This window comes from Loxodonta africana, chromosome 3, assembly GCF_030014295.1.
Source record: "Loxodonta africana isolate mLoxAfr1 chromosome 3, mLoxAfr1.hap2, whole genome shotgun sequence".
NCBI lineage: Eukaryota > Metazoa > Chordata > Mammalia > Proboscidea > Elephantidae > Loxodonta > Loxodonta africana.
Genome location: NC_087344.1, coordinates 24,740,898 through 24,758,138, shown reverse-complemented (window position 1 = coordinate 24,758,138; position 17,241 = coordinate 24,740,898). Strand labels below are relative to the sequence as shown.

At 53.2% G+C, this 17,241-nt stretch overlaps 1 protein-coding gene across 3 annotated transcripts; it reads left to right on the top strand.

Moving 5' to 3' along the window:
* The first annotated feature begins 587 nt into the window (after window positions 1-587).
* ELAVL3 (ELAV like RNA binding protein 3) lies at window positions 588-15,371 on the top strand. Of its 3 annotated transcripts, none has more exons than XM_064280694.1 (6): window positions 588-7,825; window positions 8,248-8,351; window positions 11,716-11,869; window positions 12,015-12,240; window positions 13,287-13,325; window positions 15,041-15,371. In XM_064280694.1, exons 1-6 carry the CDS (start codon window positions 7,621-7,623, stop codon window positions 15,369-15,371), a joined length of 1,059 nt encoding a protein of 352 aa, XP_064136764.1. In that variant the 5' UTR covers window positions 588-7,620. The 3 variants fall into 3 exon arrangements, with proteins under 3 accessions (XP_064136764.1, XP_064136763.1, XP_064136765.1); XM_064280693.1 differs by having other exon boundaries at window positions 15,020-15,371; XM_064280695.1 differs by lacking the exon at window positions 13,287-13,325.
* The last annotated feature ends 1,870 nt before the right edge of the window (window positions 15,372-17,241 follow it).

Below are 17,241 nucleotides of genomic sequence, written 5' to 3'. Positions count from 1 at the left end.
GTGGAGATGGGGGGGGGGTAGGACCAGGCCTAGCTAGGCCTGGGTGGGGGGGTAGGACCAAGGCTTGGGGCCTGAGAGTGGGCAGGGCGGCGCCCAGAGTGCTGGAGGCGCTCAAAGCCTGTCCTGGAAAGACTTGGGGAGCCGGGTTGCGATTCAGAGGGATTTCTACGCGGCCCTGGGGGCGAGATTGCCCACCTCCCCAAAGCCGGCCTGATGGGGGAGGGGCCGCAGAGGCGGAGGATGCCGCCTCCATCCAGCTCCGGACCCCGCAGGCCGCCCAGGCAAACGCAGGGCCCCGATCACTGATGCTGGGCCAGGCCAAGGCAGGCAGGGAGTCCCCGAGGGCCCCGGGGAGGCGGGTGGCGTAGGATCGCGCGCCCCAGGACTCGGCCGCGCCCGGGAGCCTGGTGTCTCGTCCTCGAGCCCGACGACCTTGCGGCAAGCGGGGAGGGGAGGGGGCGCGCCCGGAGGCCCCGCGGGCCCGCCGCCGCGGCCGCCGCGTCCCTTTGTTTCTCGGCGTTTCTTTCCGGGCGGTAGCCTCGCGCGGGCGCCTCAGGCTGCGGGGAGGGGGAGGGGAGAGGAAGATTCTCGGGGGGGGGCTTTCGGGCTCCTGGGCCCCCGCCTCCCGGGAGATGGGATAGGGGGCTGAGGCAGCCCCCCTAAATCGGTACCAGGCGCCCCACTCCGCCAGGGCTCTGGGGCGCGGGGTGACCTTGAATACGCTCGCCCGCCCGCTCCACTCGCCCGGCGCCCGGAGCCCGGCTCCTTCAGCAGCCACGGGGCTGGTCAGCTCCCGAGCTCGCGGCCCCGCCCGGCCGGCCACGCCCTGTCTGGCCACGCCCCTCCACGCCCATCGAGGCCACGCCCCCTAGGGCCCTGGGGCCTGGCCTCGTACGAGCCCTCGAATTTCCACTCTGCAGCCCGGGCGTATCCCGGAGGCGGGGCTGGGCAGTTCTGACCCCGCCCCGGCTCCGCCCCTCGCCCCCGTCGCGCGACTCCGCTCCCAGCGCCGACGCGCGTCCTTTGTCTGGTCCCGGCGCCCAGGCCTCCCTCTTCCGCTCTTCTTGTCTCTCCCTATGTGTCTGTATACTGTGTTTCTTTCTGGGCTTCTTTTTCGAGTTGTGGCGAGCACGGTGGGTGAGGGTATGGTCAGCACTCCCTCCACCGTTGGGCCTCTCCCCCCTGCACCCTGGACCCGCCCACCCAGCTCACCTCACAAGCTCACCTCAGGCCAGCTCCCTTCCCTCCCTGCTTCTCAAGCGGCTCACCCAGGTCTGAGACGGAGAGTATGACCTCCTGAGGACCCTCAGAACCCCACAACAGCCCAGCCCCGCCTATTTGGAAAAGGGAAACTGATGGACAAAGAGGAGAGGGTGTGGCCAGAGGCCACACAAGGGCCTTGAGGCCCTTGGGGGCCTGGCCACCCCAGTGAGGGACACTCAGGCAGAGACCCATCCTGAGGATAGGCTGGGAGGCAGTCAGGGGGTAAACTGAGACAGGCGAGGGTCCTGCATGAAGGGGGAAGGGCCCAGAGTGGGAGGCTCAATCAGCACCACGTGGTGGCCCAGCCTCATCATGTATGCCACTCAGTGCCCTATTGTCAGGCATCTGCTGCTATAACTGGGGCCGGGGGATGCAGCTCGGGTCAAAGGGGTCAGACATAGGAGGGTCTATGCAGCAAGCGACCTCAGGTGTGTTCACTGCAAACTTCACATGCCAAACGTGTGTTCAGTGCTGCAAAGGGGCCGGAGAAAAAGAGTGACAGAGAGAGGAGGAGGGACAGAGAGGGGGTGACATGGGCAGAGACTGAGTAGAGGGGAGGAAAGAGGAGTTCAGAGAGAGATGGACAGAGAGGAGGTAGGGACAGAGGAGATGAGAGAGAGAAGAAGAGAAACAGAAAGAAGGAGAGACTCAGAGAGAAAGTGCGCACACAAGAGAGCTCCCTTGCTCCCAGGCCCGCTGTCTGCCTCTGTTTCTCCATCTTTGAGCTAACCTCACCCCTCCATCCCTCTCCTGGCCAACCCTTGAAGGTCCCTGTGATCTCCTTGCTGCAGGCTGGGGCAGGGCGGGCGTGGCTTCTACCAATCCAACCCCATTAACGGCTCAGCCAGCAGGCTCAGCTGAGGAGGAAACATGACACTGATCCCTCTATGTTCTGGCAAGCTCTGGCGCAGATGGGGTGATGGAGAGATTGGTAGGCTGGGCCTCAGGATCCCAGGTCTGACTACCCCAATCACCTCTTCACTCCATTCAAGCTGGGGGCAGCGTTAGTGGTCGGGCAACTCATAATCCTGTAGTCTCTGGAATCAACTGATCAGGGATCAAATCCTGATTCCACCACTTCCACCTTCTCCTGTCACCCTGGGCAAGTCAGAGGCCTCCCTGACTCTCCGTTTCTCCATTTGAGAGTAGAGAAGACAATCTCCACCTTTCAGTGTGGTTGTGAAAAGTCAATGAAAAATATGCACTTGAAATACTTGGGTCCATGCCTGGCACATAATTGTTGTTAGTTGCTGTCGAGTGGGCTCCAACTCATGGTGACCTCATGTACAACAGAATGAAACCTTCTCTAGTCCTGTGCCATCCTCATGATCATTGGTATGTTCATTGTTGTGGCTATCGTGTCAATCCATCTCATGAAGGGTTTCCCTCGTTTTCGCTGACCCTCCACTTTTCCAACCATGATGTCCTACCATAGTAGAGGTTCCAAAACTGGAATTGAACGTCCTGAGCCAGTAGCTTGTGTACTGATGTTTGCTTATCAGACTCCCATAGCAGGCACACCAATCACACAACTCTGTCTTCAGCAGCCTGGGTGGAAATTCAGAATTCATCTCCATATGTGAGGGACTTCTGTGTCATACCTTTATTGAAAAGACGGAGGCCCAGAGAGGTGACATGAGTGTCAGAGGAGACAGGGATGAGGGTAGAGCCAGTGCCTAGCACGTGGTGGCAAATTGAATGACTTGGCGACATTGACGCCCAGGGCAGGGCATACGGTAGGTGCTCAGTTCTATTAGCTCTTTTTATTTTTATTATTACTGGCCGTTTTGTTAGGAAAATGAGCCTGGAATCCAACCCCTGAACTTGAATTCTCAGTTCGCCATTTAAATGCTGCAAGTCCCTACCCCTTATTAAGACTTAGTTTCCTCATCTGTAAAATGAAGAAGAGTCTCATAATTTTCAACACTGGGAGGATCAACTGGTAAATGTTACACAAAGAATTTTGTCTGGCACATGTCATGGCCATGGTTATTAAAAAAAAAAAATTATTAGTAAAGTATTAATGTCACGAGACTGTGATACAAATCTGTGGAACGTGAGTTGTTTCTTCACCACCAGCATCCGTGGCAGACATTGCTAATCCATCCAGCATGCATTCCTGCTGAGCCCGGACACGGCTTCAGAATACTCCAGGCAGTCCCTCAGGCAGACACTTTCACCCAGTTGTATTGGAGTTGCAGGGAAGTTGATCCTCTGTTGTTGCTGTTGTTAATTGCTGTAGAGTCAGTGGGTATGACTCGTACCAACTTTATATATAACAGAACAGAACGTTACCTGGTCTTGTGCCATCTTCATCGTCTGACCCTCTGTGCCATCCGTTTAATAAGAGTAAATGAGAAAGATACAGAGGCCCACGGAAGAGCAAGATCATTCCTCAGGACACACCGCTATAAGGTGGCAGAGGGATTCGCTCGTTTTCCCTTACCCTCCACTTTTCCATCCATGATGTCCTACATAGTAGAGTTTCCAAAACTGGAGTCTTTAATCACTACAGGCTTTGGCTGTAGTGATTAAAATCAGTTTTGTAGTCAAACAGACCTCCTAATGTCTGTGAACTCAGTTTTCTCACCTATAAGCTAGAAAACTAGAGAATGTTCTCTGCCTTTTGAGACTGTTGGAAGAAATAAATGAGAGTGCCCCACACAGTGCCTGGTACCTGGTAGATATCCAAAATCAGGGAGCAATTATTAATAGCAATATTATGAGGTAGGAATGTCAGACATGACAAACCTGCTTCCATTTCCCATGACGGTGCCTGTGGCAGGCATTGCTAACTGACCTCAGAACATGTTCCAGCTGTTTCCACGTGTGGCTTTAGATTCTTCCCTAGGCCACTGTGCCAGTAATTTGAAGTCTGTGGCAAAGTGGAGCAGAGGCCCAGAAGCAGTAAGTGGCATGTCTGAGGATGCACAGCTGAGAAATGTTGGTGCTGGAACTAGCCTTGATTGGCACTAGAAGTTGGAAATACAGGCTAGAGGTCAGAAAAACTCATGTATAAATCCTGTTCTGCCATTTACTATATGCTACCTGATCTTTGGCAATTTTTAAAATATCTTCAAACCTCAGTTTTCTAATTTGTCAAGTGAAAATTAAAAAAAAAAAAAAACTTTTCAGTATTCTTGTGAATAAGAAAATCGGTGCCTGGCACACAGGCAGGAATAGCTGAGGTAACACATACCTGCTGTCTATTTGTAATTCTGTGGCCATGGCAGACATTGCTAATTCATCAAAATGGTCTTTCCCACTAAAACTGGATATAGCTTCCCAACACCCCTCAATTCAACCATCTAGGATGACCCCATCAACTCATTTTGAGTTTTCAGGTGAGGGCAACCTATTTGCCAACTGTGCTAAAGGAAGGGACATGAGAAAATGCAGGCTAATTTACCTTACTATGTCCGTAGCAGACAATGTCAATCAATCCCACCACTGTTACCTGCTGAGCTCAGATGTGGCGTTAAAATTCTTCTCTACATGGCCCCTGAGATAGCCATTACCAGTTCTTTTGAGTTCATAACAAAGTAAAACAGAGGCCCCCAAAGTGCCAGGCTTCCTCCTGGTGTGGGATACAGGTGAATTCCACCTGTGTTGCTCTCAGAGAGCCCATACCCAGGTGCAGGACCTGCCCCCAGGACAGACCACAGTGGAGGGACAGAAAAGGCCCTGAAGGGTGAGAATTGTTGCACAACTCGAAGAATGTTATCAATTCCACTGAATTGTACATGTAGAAACTCGAATTGGCATATATGTTTTTGCTGTGTATATTAACAACAACAAAAATAAAACAAAGTAAATTATTTTTTAAAAAGAATAACTTAACAAAAAAAACTTTAAAAATAACATTTTAGAGTCTTTTTAACAATTAAACATACAACAGTATGCTGTCCTGAACATAGAGATAAAAAATTCTAAAAAAAAACACAAAAGCATTCAGCAAATAAAATCAAAAACAAGAATTACAACATGACCAGGTTTGGATTATGCTAGGAATCCAAGGTTGGTTTAATATTGTAAAATTAATTAATGTAATTCATAACGTTAACATATTAAAGGAAAACAATAATTTCAAATAGATGTAGAAAAAATTTCAATAAAATTCAACATCCATCCCTTAGAAAAATAATCTTGTTAGAATTATAAGAATAAAATATTCTTAACCTGGTAAAAGCCATCTGCAAAAAAAACCTATAGTAAAGATCATGTTTAGCTGTGAATTGTTTAAAACATTTCCTTTAACATCAGGAATAAGGAAGCTGCTGCTAACCAAAAGGTCAGCAGTTTGAATCCACCAGCAGCTCCTTGGAAACACTATGAAGGCAGTTCTACTCTGTCCTAAAGGGTGGCTATGAATGAGTCAAAATTGATTTGATGGCAACAGGTTTGTTTTTGCTTTTAGTCACATTGTAGCCACTGCAATAAGACAAGAAAAAAAAAAAAAAAAACAGGTGTAGACTGGAGAAGAAGAAATAAAATTGTCATTATTTGCAGGTGTTATTATGTTATCCATAAAAAACCAAAATAGCTCAATGGAAAAGCTGTGGGGATAAATGCCTAATGGAAGTCTATGCATGAAGCAAAAGAAATATTAACATGATACTTGGAATAGGGATTACCTTTAAGGGGAAGAAAGGAGTTTATTATCAGGGAGTGGGTTGTGGGGGCTTCTAAAAAATATATATATATATTATATATATTTTATAATTTATTTTATTTTTGTTGTTGAGAATATATACAGCAGAACATACACCAATTCAACAGATTCTACGTGTACAATTCAGTGACACTGGATACATTCTTCAAGTTGTGCAGTGATTCTCAGCCTCCTTTCTGAGTTGTTCCTCCTCCATTAACATAAACTCACTGCCCCCTAAATTTGCTGTCTAATCTTTTGAGTTGCAGTTGTCAATTTGATACCATACAGATAGATCTTAAAAGAGCGTAATTCTCTAGGCAGGCATTCTTTACTAGTTAAGCTAAACTATTGTTTGGTTTTTAAGAAGACTTTTAGGAGATTTTTTGGTTTAAGGTTTCAAGATTATCTTAGGGTAATAGTTTCAGGGGTTCATCCAGCCTCCATGGCTCCGCAAAATCTGGATTCATGAGAATTTAAAATTCTGCTCTGTATTTCCCCCTTTTTGATCAGGATTCTTCCATAAAATCTTTAATAAAAAGGTTCAGTGATTGTAGCCAGGCAACATCCTGTTCTTCTGGTCTCGTGGCAAAGGACACAGTTGTTCATGGATGCAAAAAGCCACACATTCCATTTCCTCCTCCTATTCTTGACTCTCCTTCTTTCTCTGTTGCTCCAGATGAATAGAGACCAATTGTTCTGCCTTGGATGGCTGCTTGCAAGATTTTCAGACTCCAGGCACTACTCAACAAACTAGGAGGTAGAAAAGAAGCACTAAACACATTATGAGGCCAACTAACTGGGATGTCCCATGAAACCATGACCTTAAACCTTCAAACCAAGGAACGAAATCCCATGAGGTTTGATTGTACATAAGCAGCCTCAGCTTTTTTTTTTTTTGGTCAGTGCTGTAAATATATCTATCACACAACTTTTGCCACTTTAGCTCTTTACAGATGTACAATTTATTGACAGCAATTACTATTAGTCGGCTGTGCAACCCTACTCTTAATCAATGTGATCTTTCCATCACTGTAAACTGAAACTCAGTACTCCATAAAAAATTGTTGTCTTTTTTATTCTGAAGACATAAATGTTCATTTTATTATTCTGTAAAATGCACAGATAGGTTTGAGACTTCAGTTTGCATATACGGTATTTATGTAAGAAATTTTTCACAGTAAAATCACATGTGGAGTGCTTTGTCCAGTCCTGGAGCATAGTTGTTGTCCATTGCCATCGAGTTGAATCTGACTCATGGCGACCCTGTGTACAACAGAAGGAAACTTTGCCCAGTCTTGTACCATCTTCACGATTGTTGGTGTGCTCAAGTCTACTGGTGCAGCAGCTGTGCATTTTGAGTGGCTTCCAACCTAGGGGGGTCATCTTCCAGCACTATATTGGACAATATTCTGTTGTGATCCATAGGGCTTTTATTAGCTAACTTTAGGAGGTAGATCACCAGTTGTTTTTTTTTTTTTTCCTAGTCTATCTTAGTCAACACATAGTAGGTGCTTAATATATGCAAGGATATAGGCAAATATGTCATTACCAAAAGAATACACGGTCCCCTCCCCATGTTCAAGCCCATGTCCGACATGGCTAATTGATCACCATTAAGCCCCTCCCCATTCCCGCTGGCCCTGGTGTAGGAACTGGGCGGTGAGCGGGTGTGGCCTAATTGTCTCCAGCAGATACTCGGGGCCATGGAGTCTCAGGTGGCGGGGGGCCCGGCAGGCCCGGCCCTGCCCAACGGGCCACTCCTTGGTACAAACGGAGCCACTGATGACAGCAAGACCAACCTCATTGTCAACTATCTGCCCCAGAATATGACCCAGGATGAGTTCAAGAGTCTCTTCGGTAGCATTGGTGACATCGAATCCTGCAAGCTGGTGCGGGACAAGATCACAGGTGTGGCTTCTGGTGGATGGGGTGGGGCAAGAGCGAGGAATAGAGGTGAGAGGTGGTAGCCTCAAGAGTATAGGTGTGATGGGGCAGATAAGACTCTGAGGGATTTGAGATGTGATAGGGAGACAGGTGCTATTCTAAGTGGGGAGTTGATGGAAACAGGTGAGATTTTGGGGGACCTGAGATGTGATGGAGGGACAGATGTGACCACAGATGGGGTTCTCAGGGGTTATGGAGGCAGGTGGGATGCTGGGGTGGGTCTACAGGTATCATGGAAAACGGGTAGAACTCTGGAGGAAGAGATAAGAGTGGGGTCTTGGTTCACATAACCTTGGGGAGGGTCAGCCCCTCAGGCCTGGTTTTGGGAGGACACTGGCAGGTCTGGGGTTTGAGTGGGGAGGTCATCGTGCCGGTCCTACCCACAGGGCAAAGCCTCGGCTATGGGTTTGTGAACTACTCTGACCCCAACGATGCTGACAAAGCCATCAACACCCTCAATGGCCTCAAACTGCAGACCAAGACGATCAAGGTTGGTGCTTTCACACCCCCACTGCTACCTACCTGCTCCCTGATACCCAGCCCCCACTACCATCCTTCTTCCTGCATTTCTACCCCTCTCCTTCCCAATACTCACCCCCTGGGCAGCTTGAACCTCTCCTCCAAGGCTTTCTGCCTGGGTCACCTGGGGACCAGTGGCTTTACCTCTCTGAACCTCAGTGTCCTCACCTGTCAATGGGGACAATAACAGCCCCTCCTCCCTGTTCTCTGGAGCCCCAGAGAGTCTGTCAGCCCTGGAGGTACCCAGCAGCAGCAGCAGGAGTGACCAGGGTCCAGTGGGCAGCCCCCTCCCTGCCTTTGTCATGGAAATATAGGGGGCGGAGCCCATCTGCCATCTGGAGCTTAATTAGGGTCTGGGAGGGTGGGACTGGGGGGGGCCCACCTTTGTGCAACACACCCTCCTCTTGCAGCAGCTGCAGCTGGGACCCTGCAAGCCCAGGTTCCCTGGGGGGGGGGGTCGCCATGGAAACTCCCCCCTCTAGGTTTGCCTGGGGGTGTCTGGGTTCCACCCCACAAATCTGCTCCTGGACCCTGGGAGAAGCTGGGGGAGGGGTGGAGCACCCATCTGGCCCCCAGTTCACCATAGGAACAGAGGTGCCAGAATCTGTTCCTCTTCCTGAGGTGGGGTGGGATAAGGTCATGACCCGATGGGCCCCTATATGGCCAACTAGACCCAGAAGCCCTGCGGTGTGAGGGTGGTCATAGGTGCCAAGGGTGGTACCTAGTGACTAACTGTGAGAGCCAGAGGGCCATTGTATGCGCACAAGGCGGCATGTGTGTGTGTGTGTGTGTATGTATACATGGGTGTGTGTGTACACGATGCAGGGGGTGTATGTAAGACTCTGAGGGGCACTTGGACTCTGAGACACAGTATTCGTGGGACATGGTGTTTTGTAGCACTGTGACTTCAGCTGTGACGTGGTATGTCTGGCTGTTCCTGTCGGTGGTTGTGTGACATAGTGGTGATGTGTTTGTTAAGCATGGTGTTGATTTGACAGGTGTTCTGTGACACATTGTAACTGGGCTGTGGTGGCGCTATGTGGTGTGCCTGGCTATGACAAGGTGTTTGTGTGGCATGGTAAAGTTGGGTGGTTATGTCGAACTGTGCCCCATCCGGGGTGAGACGTGTGTGACATTGTGTGCTTGTGTGGCGGTGTGGCAGGTACGCGGCTCTCCGACTCTCCCTGTAATTGTATAAGACCCCGGGTGTCACCACAATGTGGCAGTGGCCTAGTGTTAACACTCCTGATGGTTCAAGTCACTGTGGCTGTGGGCTGTGTGATGCAGTGTGGCCTTGAGTGTGTTTCTGCCTGTGTACTGCGTTGTGTGGTCAGACCTGGCTGGGGGGTCCAGCAGATTCTGCCCCAAATATTTCCAGCTCCCCACTGTGTGCCAGGCCTCATCCTGGTGTGAGGGGTGTGGGAGGAATTTCACCTGTGTTGCTCTCAGGGAGCCCACACTCGGGTGCGGGACATGCCCCCAGGACGGCCCGCAGGGAGGGATGGGAAAGGCCCTGAAGGCCTACTCTGTGGCTGCATCTCTCTGTGCATCTCTGTGCTGCTCCTGGACCCCAAACACCCACCCAGGACCCCTCAGCAAGTCTCTTCCTATCAAAGCTCACAGTTCAGTGGGGGAGAGAGAAACCCATCAAATTCATGGCCATAATTTTTTTTATCCCAGAATAGTAGCTCCTGGGTTTGTCCCATTTCAGAAGGACCCCAGGTACGCACCACCCTACCAGTCACAACCTCCCACCCCTGAGCACCCTCAGCCCCATCCACACTCAGGCCGCCTTCTTTACTTGGCTAGTTTTTAATTAGTTATTTCTAATGAAGTAATACACCTTCACAACTCACTGCCCCAAACAAAACTGAACCCTTGACAATGACCCCTGTCAGCCCAGAGGTTAATTAAAAAAAAAAAAAACAGAAAATAGATATTGGCAGAAAAAGGAGGCGGGAGAGCTCACGTCCTCCCCGCCTCCCCAGCTAAGGGTCCCTCCAGCCATTTTCCAGGACATTTATAAACACATAATGAGATGGGGCCACACATACGCGCTACTTTGTAAATGGACTTTTCTTTCCCTCACTTCACAATACTCACCACTGTTTCCGGGAGATAAATATACACGTCCACCATTTTTTAAACAGCTGCAGAGAGTTTCATTGTTGGGCTGGACCCTTATAAATGACAGAAATCAAGTGATCACACCAAAACGTGTATTAATTCACAATGGAGAGAAGTGCTTTGACAGAGAGTAAGGGGAGGGGGCGCACATTCAGACAGGAAAGGTCTGCTGGGAGGACGTTTGAACTGAAAGCTGAAGCAGAAAACGGAGGAACAGAGTCCCAGGCAGAGGGCACAGCCAGGGCAAAGACCTTGAGGTGGGACCCTGCCTCTGGGGTGTTTGGTGGCTGGAGCCGAGTGAGGGAGGGGCGTAGACGGTGGAGACGAGGGCACAAAGGTGACAGACAGATGGTGCAGGGCCTTGGGGGGGGGGCCCATGGAGAGACTTGGGCTTTTGCTCTGAGTGAGGTGGGAGCCATGGAGGGCCCTGAGCAGAGGAGGGATATGCCCTGACTCAGGTGCTCACAGGTGCCCTCTGACTGCTGCAGGGAGGACAGACTGTGGGGGCAAGGGCAGGTGCCGGGGGACCAGAATGGAAGCGACTGCACTGGTCCAAGCCGAAGATGGTTGGACCAGGGTGGGGGTCGTGGGAGTGGGAAGAAGCACCAAATTCTGGATGACGTGGAAAGTGGAGCAGACTGGATTTATGGTGGATAGGACGTGGCATGAAAAAAGTGTCAAGCACATCCTCAGGCCTGGGTGCAGTCACTTGGGGGTGGGCAGGAGTAGGATGTGGCTGTGGAGACCCCATGTGGGCCACTGGGAGGCAGGCGTCACGCAAGTGTATAGCCCTAGGGCGAGACCCACACTGAGGACTGACATTTGGGAGTTGCCAGTGTGGAGCTGGTGCTTAAAGCCCTGAGTCTGTGTGCCTGTCCTCAAGGGGCAGAGTGTAGGCCAGAGGCGGAGGGGCCAACAGGCCTGGCCCATTTTCCAAAGGGGTCAAAACATGGCTGTTTGTGGACTGTGGAGCCAGAAGGTGTGACGCCTCGGGGGAGGTGTGACCCCAGTGGGGGTACACTCAGAACAGGCAGGACATGTTGTCAACACCACAGCTGTGTCCTCTCTGGTGATCAGTCGAGAAGCATTTGTTGTGTGGGTGGATGAGGCATCTCTGTGACTCGGCAGTGGTTTGGATGTGGCCTCACTCTCCCCATCTATGAAATGAGCCTTCCCTTCACCCCTGTCCACCCGACTCCTCCTCCCAGGTGTCCTACGCCAGACCCAGTTCTGCGTCTATCCGGGACGCCAACCTGTACGTCAGTGGGCTCCCCAAGACCATGAGCCAGAAGGAGATGGAGCAGCTCTTCTCCCAGTACGGCCGCATCATTACCTCACGCATCCTGGTGGACCAGGTCACAGGTCAGGCTGCCAGGAGGGGCCTCGAGGGGGTGAGGGGCAGAGGCAGAACCCAGATGGAGAAACCTCAGAGGCCAGGGCAAGAAGTGGGTGTGAGGGAGTCACATGGGAGAGGGCAGTGTCCTCATTGCCCCCTCCCACCTAGCAGGCGTGTCTCGGGGCGTGGGGTTCATCCGCTTCGACAAGAGGATTGAGGCCGAGGAGGCCATCAAAGGACTGAACGGGCAGAAGCCACTGGGCGCAGCTGAGCCCATCACGGTCAAGTTTGCCAATAACCCAAGTCAGAAGACGGGGCAGGCCCTGCTCACTCACCTCTACCAGTCGTCTGCCCGGCGCTATGCAGGCCCCCTGCACCACCAGACACAGCGCTTCCGGTGAGCCCCCTGCCACCCCTCCAGGGCATCCTGCACCCCAGGCCGGTGCCCTAGGCTTGTAGCCACCCTCCCTGAACCCACACGGTAGAGGGACACAGGGACAGTGCCCACATGCCAGGGCTGCTGAAGGCAGCAAAAGCGAAGTGTGTGGGTGCTGAGCCTAGGCCCTGGTATACAGCAGGCACTCAATGTGTGCTAGCCCTACTGAAATCTAGACCTGGCTGCCCCTCTCTCAGACACGTGGCTTTCTGTGTGTCAGGTTCCTCGTTTGTAATAATCATAATAAACATTTAATGAGAGCGTTCTGCATGCTAAGAGGTTCCTGCGTGGCACAAATGGTTTGCGCTTGGCTACTAATCTAAAGGTTGGTTTGAACTCACCCAGCAGTGCTGTGGAAGAAAGGCCAAGAAAGCCCTACAGAGCAGTTCTACTCTGTAACGCGTGGGGTCGCCATGAGTGGGAATGGAGCCAATGGCAACAAGTTTACTGTGGCCCAGGAACTTATTTATTCTGCACAGCAACCTGATGAAAGCAGCTTTAATTTTCCTCACATACGAATGATGACCCTGAGGCACAGAGTCACTTGCCCAGCCAGACACAGCAAAGAGGAGGCTTGAACCCAGGACCTGCGCCCAGGCTTTTAGCACTGAAAACGGGGACAATCATGGGAGCCCCTCATGGGCCCCTGGATAGCCAAGCCGTGAGGAGTTACACTCCCCAGCCCTCCTCAAGTGCTGGGAGAGAGTTGGCTGTGGTGTTACTGTCGCCTTTGTTAGGGATTAAATTATCCACCCCAGAGAGGCCGGCCCCTGGACTTTGATGGGACGCCCTGCGGCCGGAGGGGGAGGACAGAGGCCGCAGCCGCAGGGCAGGAGGACGTGGTGCCAAGAGCGGGTCGTGCCAGGCGGTGTCCAGCCGGGCGGGAGCGGCGGGCGGGGGCGGGGCGGCGCTGCGGGCCTGCGGGTGGGGGTGGGGAGGCAGGCCGACGGCGTCATCGCTGGGGGTGGAACCGAGGCCGCCCCTGACCATCCCTTCTGCCTCCACAGGCTGGACAATCTGCTCAACATGGCCTACGGAGTCAAGAGGTAACAGTGCCCCCGCCCCCTGTCCTCGTGTCCCTCCTCGGCCGGTGCCCCCCCTCCCCAAGGAGGGCCACGTGGTTGTGCCTACCAGCGCTGGGGGAATAGCATGGCCATGAGGAGATTTAGTTCAGGCAGACCTAGGTTCTCCACTCGGTGCCTCAGCCTCATCTCTGGAATGTGATGAGATTGCATAAAGTTGCAGACCCTCAATCCCCCTACCACCGGGACAACAGGCGCAGCAGACCTGGAGGGTGGGAAGAGCTCCCAAGACCAGAGCAGGGACCTGGGCCTCTCCCGGTTCCTCCTTTCCATCCCAGTGCAGGCGAGGGTCTCACCCTCAGGGTCCCCATGTTCATCTCAGAGTTCACCCCCACTGCTGATCATCTTTGCTGAGGGTCACAGGGGTGAGGTGGACTAAGGTCCCTGTCATCGTCATCTTCGTCCCTGACCTTGTGACTGTCCCTGTGTTTATTCACTAGTGAGCTGTTGAGTGCGTGCTGTGTGCCAGCGCTTCGCTTGGGGCTGGGGCTCCAGCATGGCCAAGTCCTCGTGCAGATTAAGTGACTGAAGCGAATACAGCCTGCCTTGGCACAGTGCTTGGCACATAGTGAGCACTCAATAAAAGGCAGCCACTACTGCTGTTGTTGTATTATTAATAATCCCCATCCAGCGGGGAAGGATAAAGATCAGGGCCATGAAGGGGGCAGCGTAAGGGGTGATAAAAGCCAGTGGAGACCCCGACCCATGTGAGGCCTGGGATCGCGGGGCAGAGTGGGAACGGCGCTCCTGGCAGCAGGAACAGCCTATGCAAAGGTTGGGAGCAAGGAGTGAGCAATTAGTTCCATATGGCCAGGGATGAGTGGTTCTGGCCATGAGTGGTTTTGTCCTGAAGGCTTGGGAGCCTACAAGGAATGTGGCCCAGCAATATCTTTTATTAATTCATTCACTCAACAAACACTCGTGAGCACCTACTGTGTGCCAGGTGCTGCATTTGGTGCTGGAGCCCCACAGGGAACAAAGCCCTGCAGGGAGGATGGAGCTATATGCGCTGGTGCCCAGATGTTTGAGTGGGAGAAGGCCTGTGAGGCACAGAGGGATTACAGAGGCCGCCCTGAGGAGGTGACCTGAAGAGCAGGAGGGAGTCGCGATGCTTACGTCCGTCTCCCCGCGCTGCTCTTCCAGGGTGGGCCCCTAGCCGCGTGGGGGGTGTCAGGGTGGCCAGTGGGACAGTGGGGACTGGGTTGCCAAGGGTGGGATCAGGGCGAGGTCAGAGCTGGTCAAGGGTAGGAGTGGGGTAAGAAGATGTACCTAGGGAAGGGTGAGGGTCAGGGGAGGGTAGGGGGCTGGGATCAACAAGGCCAAGGACCTGGTGGGTCATGGGGTCAAGATGAGGTCAGGGCTCAGGGCAGGATCATGGGCTGAGGCATACAGCTTCAGGGACAGTTAGAGGTCGAGACAGGGCTACAGGTGAGGATGGTGGTCAGGATCAGGACGGAGATCACGGAGTCAGGGCAGACCCAGGAATTATGGGGTCAGGAACCATGGGGCCATGGCAGGGTCAGGAGGGTGCAAAGGCCATAACACAGTCCCAAAGTTGTCATTCGGCCATGATCATGACAGTGTCGGGGTTGCGGGGTCACAGCGGGGTCGGGGACATGCTGGGGGTCAGGGCAGAGCCCGCGTGACCCCCAAAGTAGTCCCCTGTCGCTCATCGCCAGGTTCTCGCCCATCGCCATTGATGGCATGAGCGGCCTCGCGGGCGTGGGCCTGTCGGGCGGTGCGGCGGGCGCCGGCTGGTGCATCTTCGTGTACAACCTGTCACCGGAAGCGGACGAGAGTGTGCTGTGGCAGCTGTTTGGTCCTTTTGGGGCAGTCACCAATGTCAAGGTCATCCGTGATTTCACCACAAACAAGTGCAAGGGCTTTGGCTTTGTCACCATGACCAACTATGACGAGGCAGCTATGGCCATTGCCAGCCTCAACGGCTACCGCCTGGGCGAGCGCGTGCTGCAGGTCTCCTTCAAGACCAGCAAACAGCACAAGGCCTGAGCCACAGCCGCCCATCCGCCCTCCCCACCCCTCCCCGGGCAGCAGAGAGAGAGAGAGAGAGAGAAGGGGCCCGAGAGAGACAGCGCAGGCAGACCACCGACGACGTGAGGCCCCACGTCCCTGCGGAAGCCACAGGGTGAGCACTCAGGGGCGGGAGGGTCTGCAGGGAATGGGGGTGCCTGGGGTCCCCCATCCCGTCTCCTGCCCCCACCTCAGGCTGGGCTGTTCACTCTCTCGTCTTGGTTTTGTTCATGGCGGAGGTTTTTGTTTCTTTTTTCGGCTAAAAAGAAAGCAGAGATGTGCCCCCACCCCACCCTCAACCACCCTCCATGGGTGGTTTGGGAGGTACTGGGGGTTCCCCCCAGGACCCCTTGTCCAGGCCCCCCAACATCTCCGAGGGCCTGGGGGGAACAGGTTTAAAAATCCCCAACAAAGAGAAATGTGAGGAGGGGCATGGGCATCGCTGGCCCAGAGCCCCTTGGTGGAGTGTGGGGAGAAGGGGAGGGGCTGGAAGCAGAAACAAAATGGAAAAAAAAAGGGGGGGGTGGGAGGGGAAGAAAAACTCTATTTTTGTAAAAAGGGAAAAAGACCTCGTGGAGAATTTTTACTGGGGATTCTTGAACTTGAAAAAAAAAAAAAAACACAAAAAAAGACAAAAAAAAATATTTTGGCAGGTTATGTTTACCACCTGGGGCAGGGGACAGGGAGCAGGGCTTAGGGGCTGGGGTCTACAGGCCCACACAATAACTACGGCCAGACAAGGCACACAGGGGCCACATTTACACCCCAGGAACGCACAGCAGCACAGACAAACACAGAGACATACCCCAGACACATTTAGGGAATCACTGGCCTTACTCAGACACAGGGGCCTTGATGAACACACAGAAAGAAGGAGGTGGAGGCATGGGGCTACATAAATGTGGACCCAGATACATATGGACGTGGGCAGATGTGAACATAGACGTGCACAGATACAGGTACATGTGGACCCAGACACACGTATACATGGGTACATCTAGACATGGGTGAGCACCGGTGCACGTGAACACCATGGCACACATGGACCCGTGAGTGTGGAGACAGATACATGTAGACACACAAACACGACACCCAGGGACACACAGAGATGCCCACAGCATCGGGCCCAGGCAAAAGGTCCCACCCCTACCCCACCCCTCCACTTTCCTCCTGCTAGGCCAGCAGGCACTCCCGGCCACAGCCCCTGCCCCAGGTTCTCTGCAGAGTTCTCTCCTGGATCATCAATGGTCTCCCTGCCGCCCACGAACACAGGCGTGCACACACAGCGTCCACGCATCCAGACACACGATACCTCGTTCCACTTTGGCGTCACAGTGGGCTGGGAGCTGCCCCCCCACAAACACTTGAGGCCAAAGGACCCTCTGTCCCTGGGGCTGAGTCTCCCTGGGCCGAGGCCATGGCCCACGAAGCTGAGGGGGCGGCCCAGCCCTGAGCCTCCCCCACAGCAAGCAGCCACCATGCTTGCCAGGCCCAGGGTGGACGGGCCCAGGGGCCCTGCCCCGCACTCCCTCCCATCCACTTGTCACCCCCTTTTTGGTTTGTTGGGTTTTCCGTCTTTCCAGATTGGTGAGGGTGGTGGACACAGCCCCCATCCCGAACCTGGCCCAGCCTTGGCTTCTGTCTGGATTTTACATCCCCCTAGTTTTCATTCTTTTTAAAAATCTCCAACAGAAGCCGGAGGCTAGAGCCCCCGGAGCCCTCGTACCCACCCCACCCCCAGCAGACCCAGTCAGAACTGAGAATTGCAAACCCCGACTTTAGCTTTAGTTGCCTTCTCCCTATGTCCCGGCATTTGGTGTCCGGCCGTGGCCCCATCTGACTGTCCAGC

What these genes read in the sequence shown, in the direction of transcription:
- ELAVL3 (XM_064280693.1), top strand. Translation starts at nt 7,621, where the DNA reads ATGGAGTCTCAGGTGGCGGGGGGCCCGGCAGGCCCGGCCCTGCCCAAC. An exon ending in CACCAGACACAGCGCTTCCG is followed by an intron (nt 12,241 to 13,286) that starts GTGAGCCCCCTG and finishes CTGCCTCCACAG; the next exon opens with GCTGGACAATCTGCTCAACA. An exon ending in ATGGCCTACGGAGTCAAGAG is followed by an intron (nt 13,326 to 15,019) that starts GTAACAGTGCCC and finishes CCCCCAAAGTAG; the next exon opens with TCCCCTGTCGCTCATCGCCA.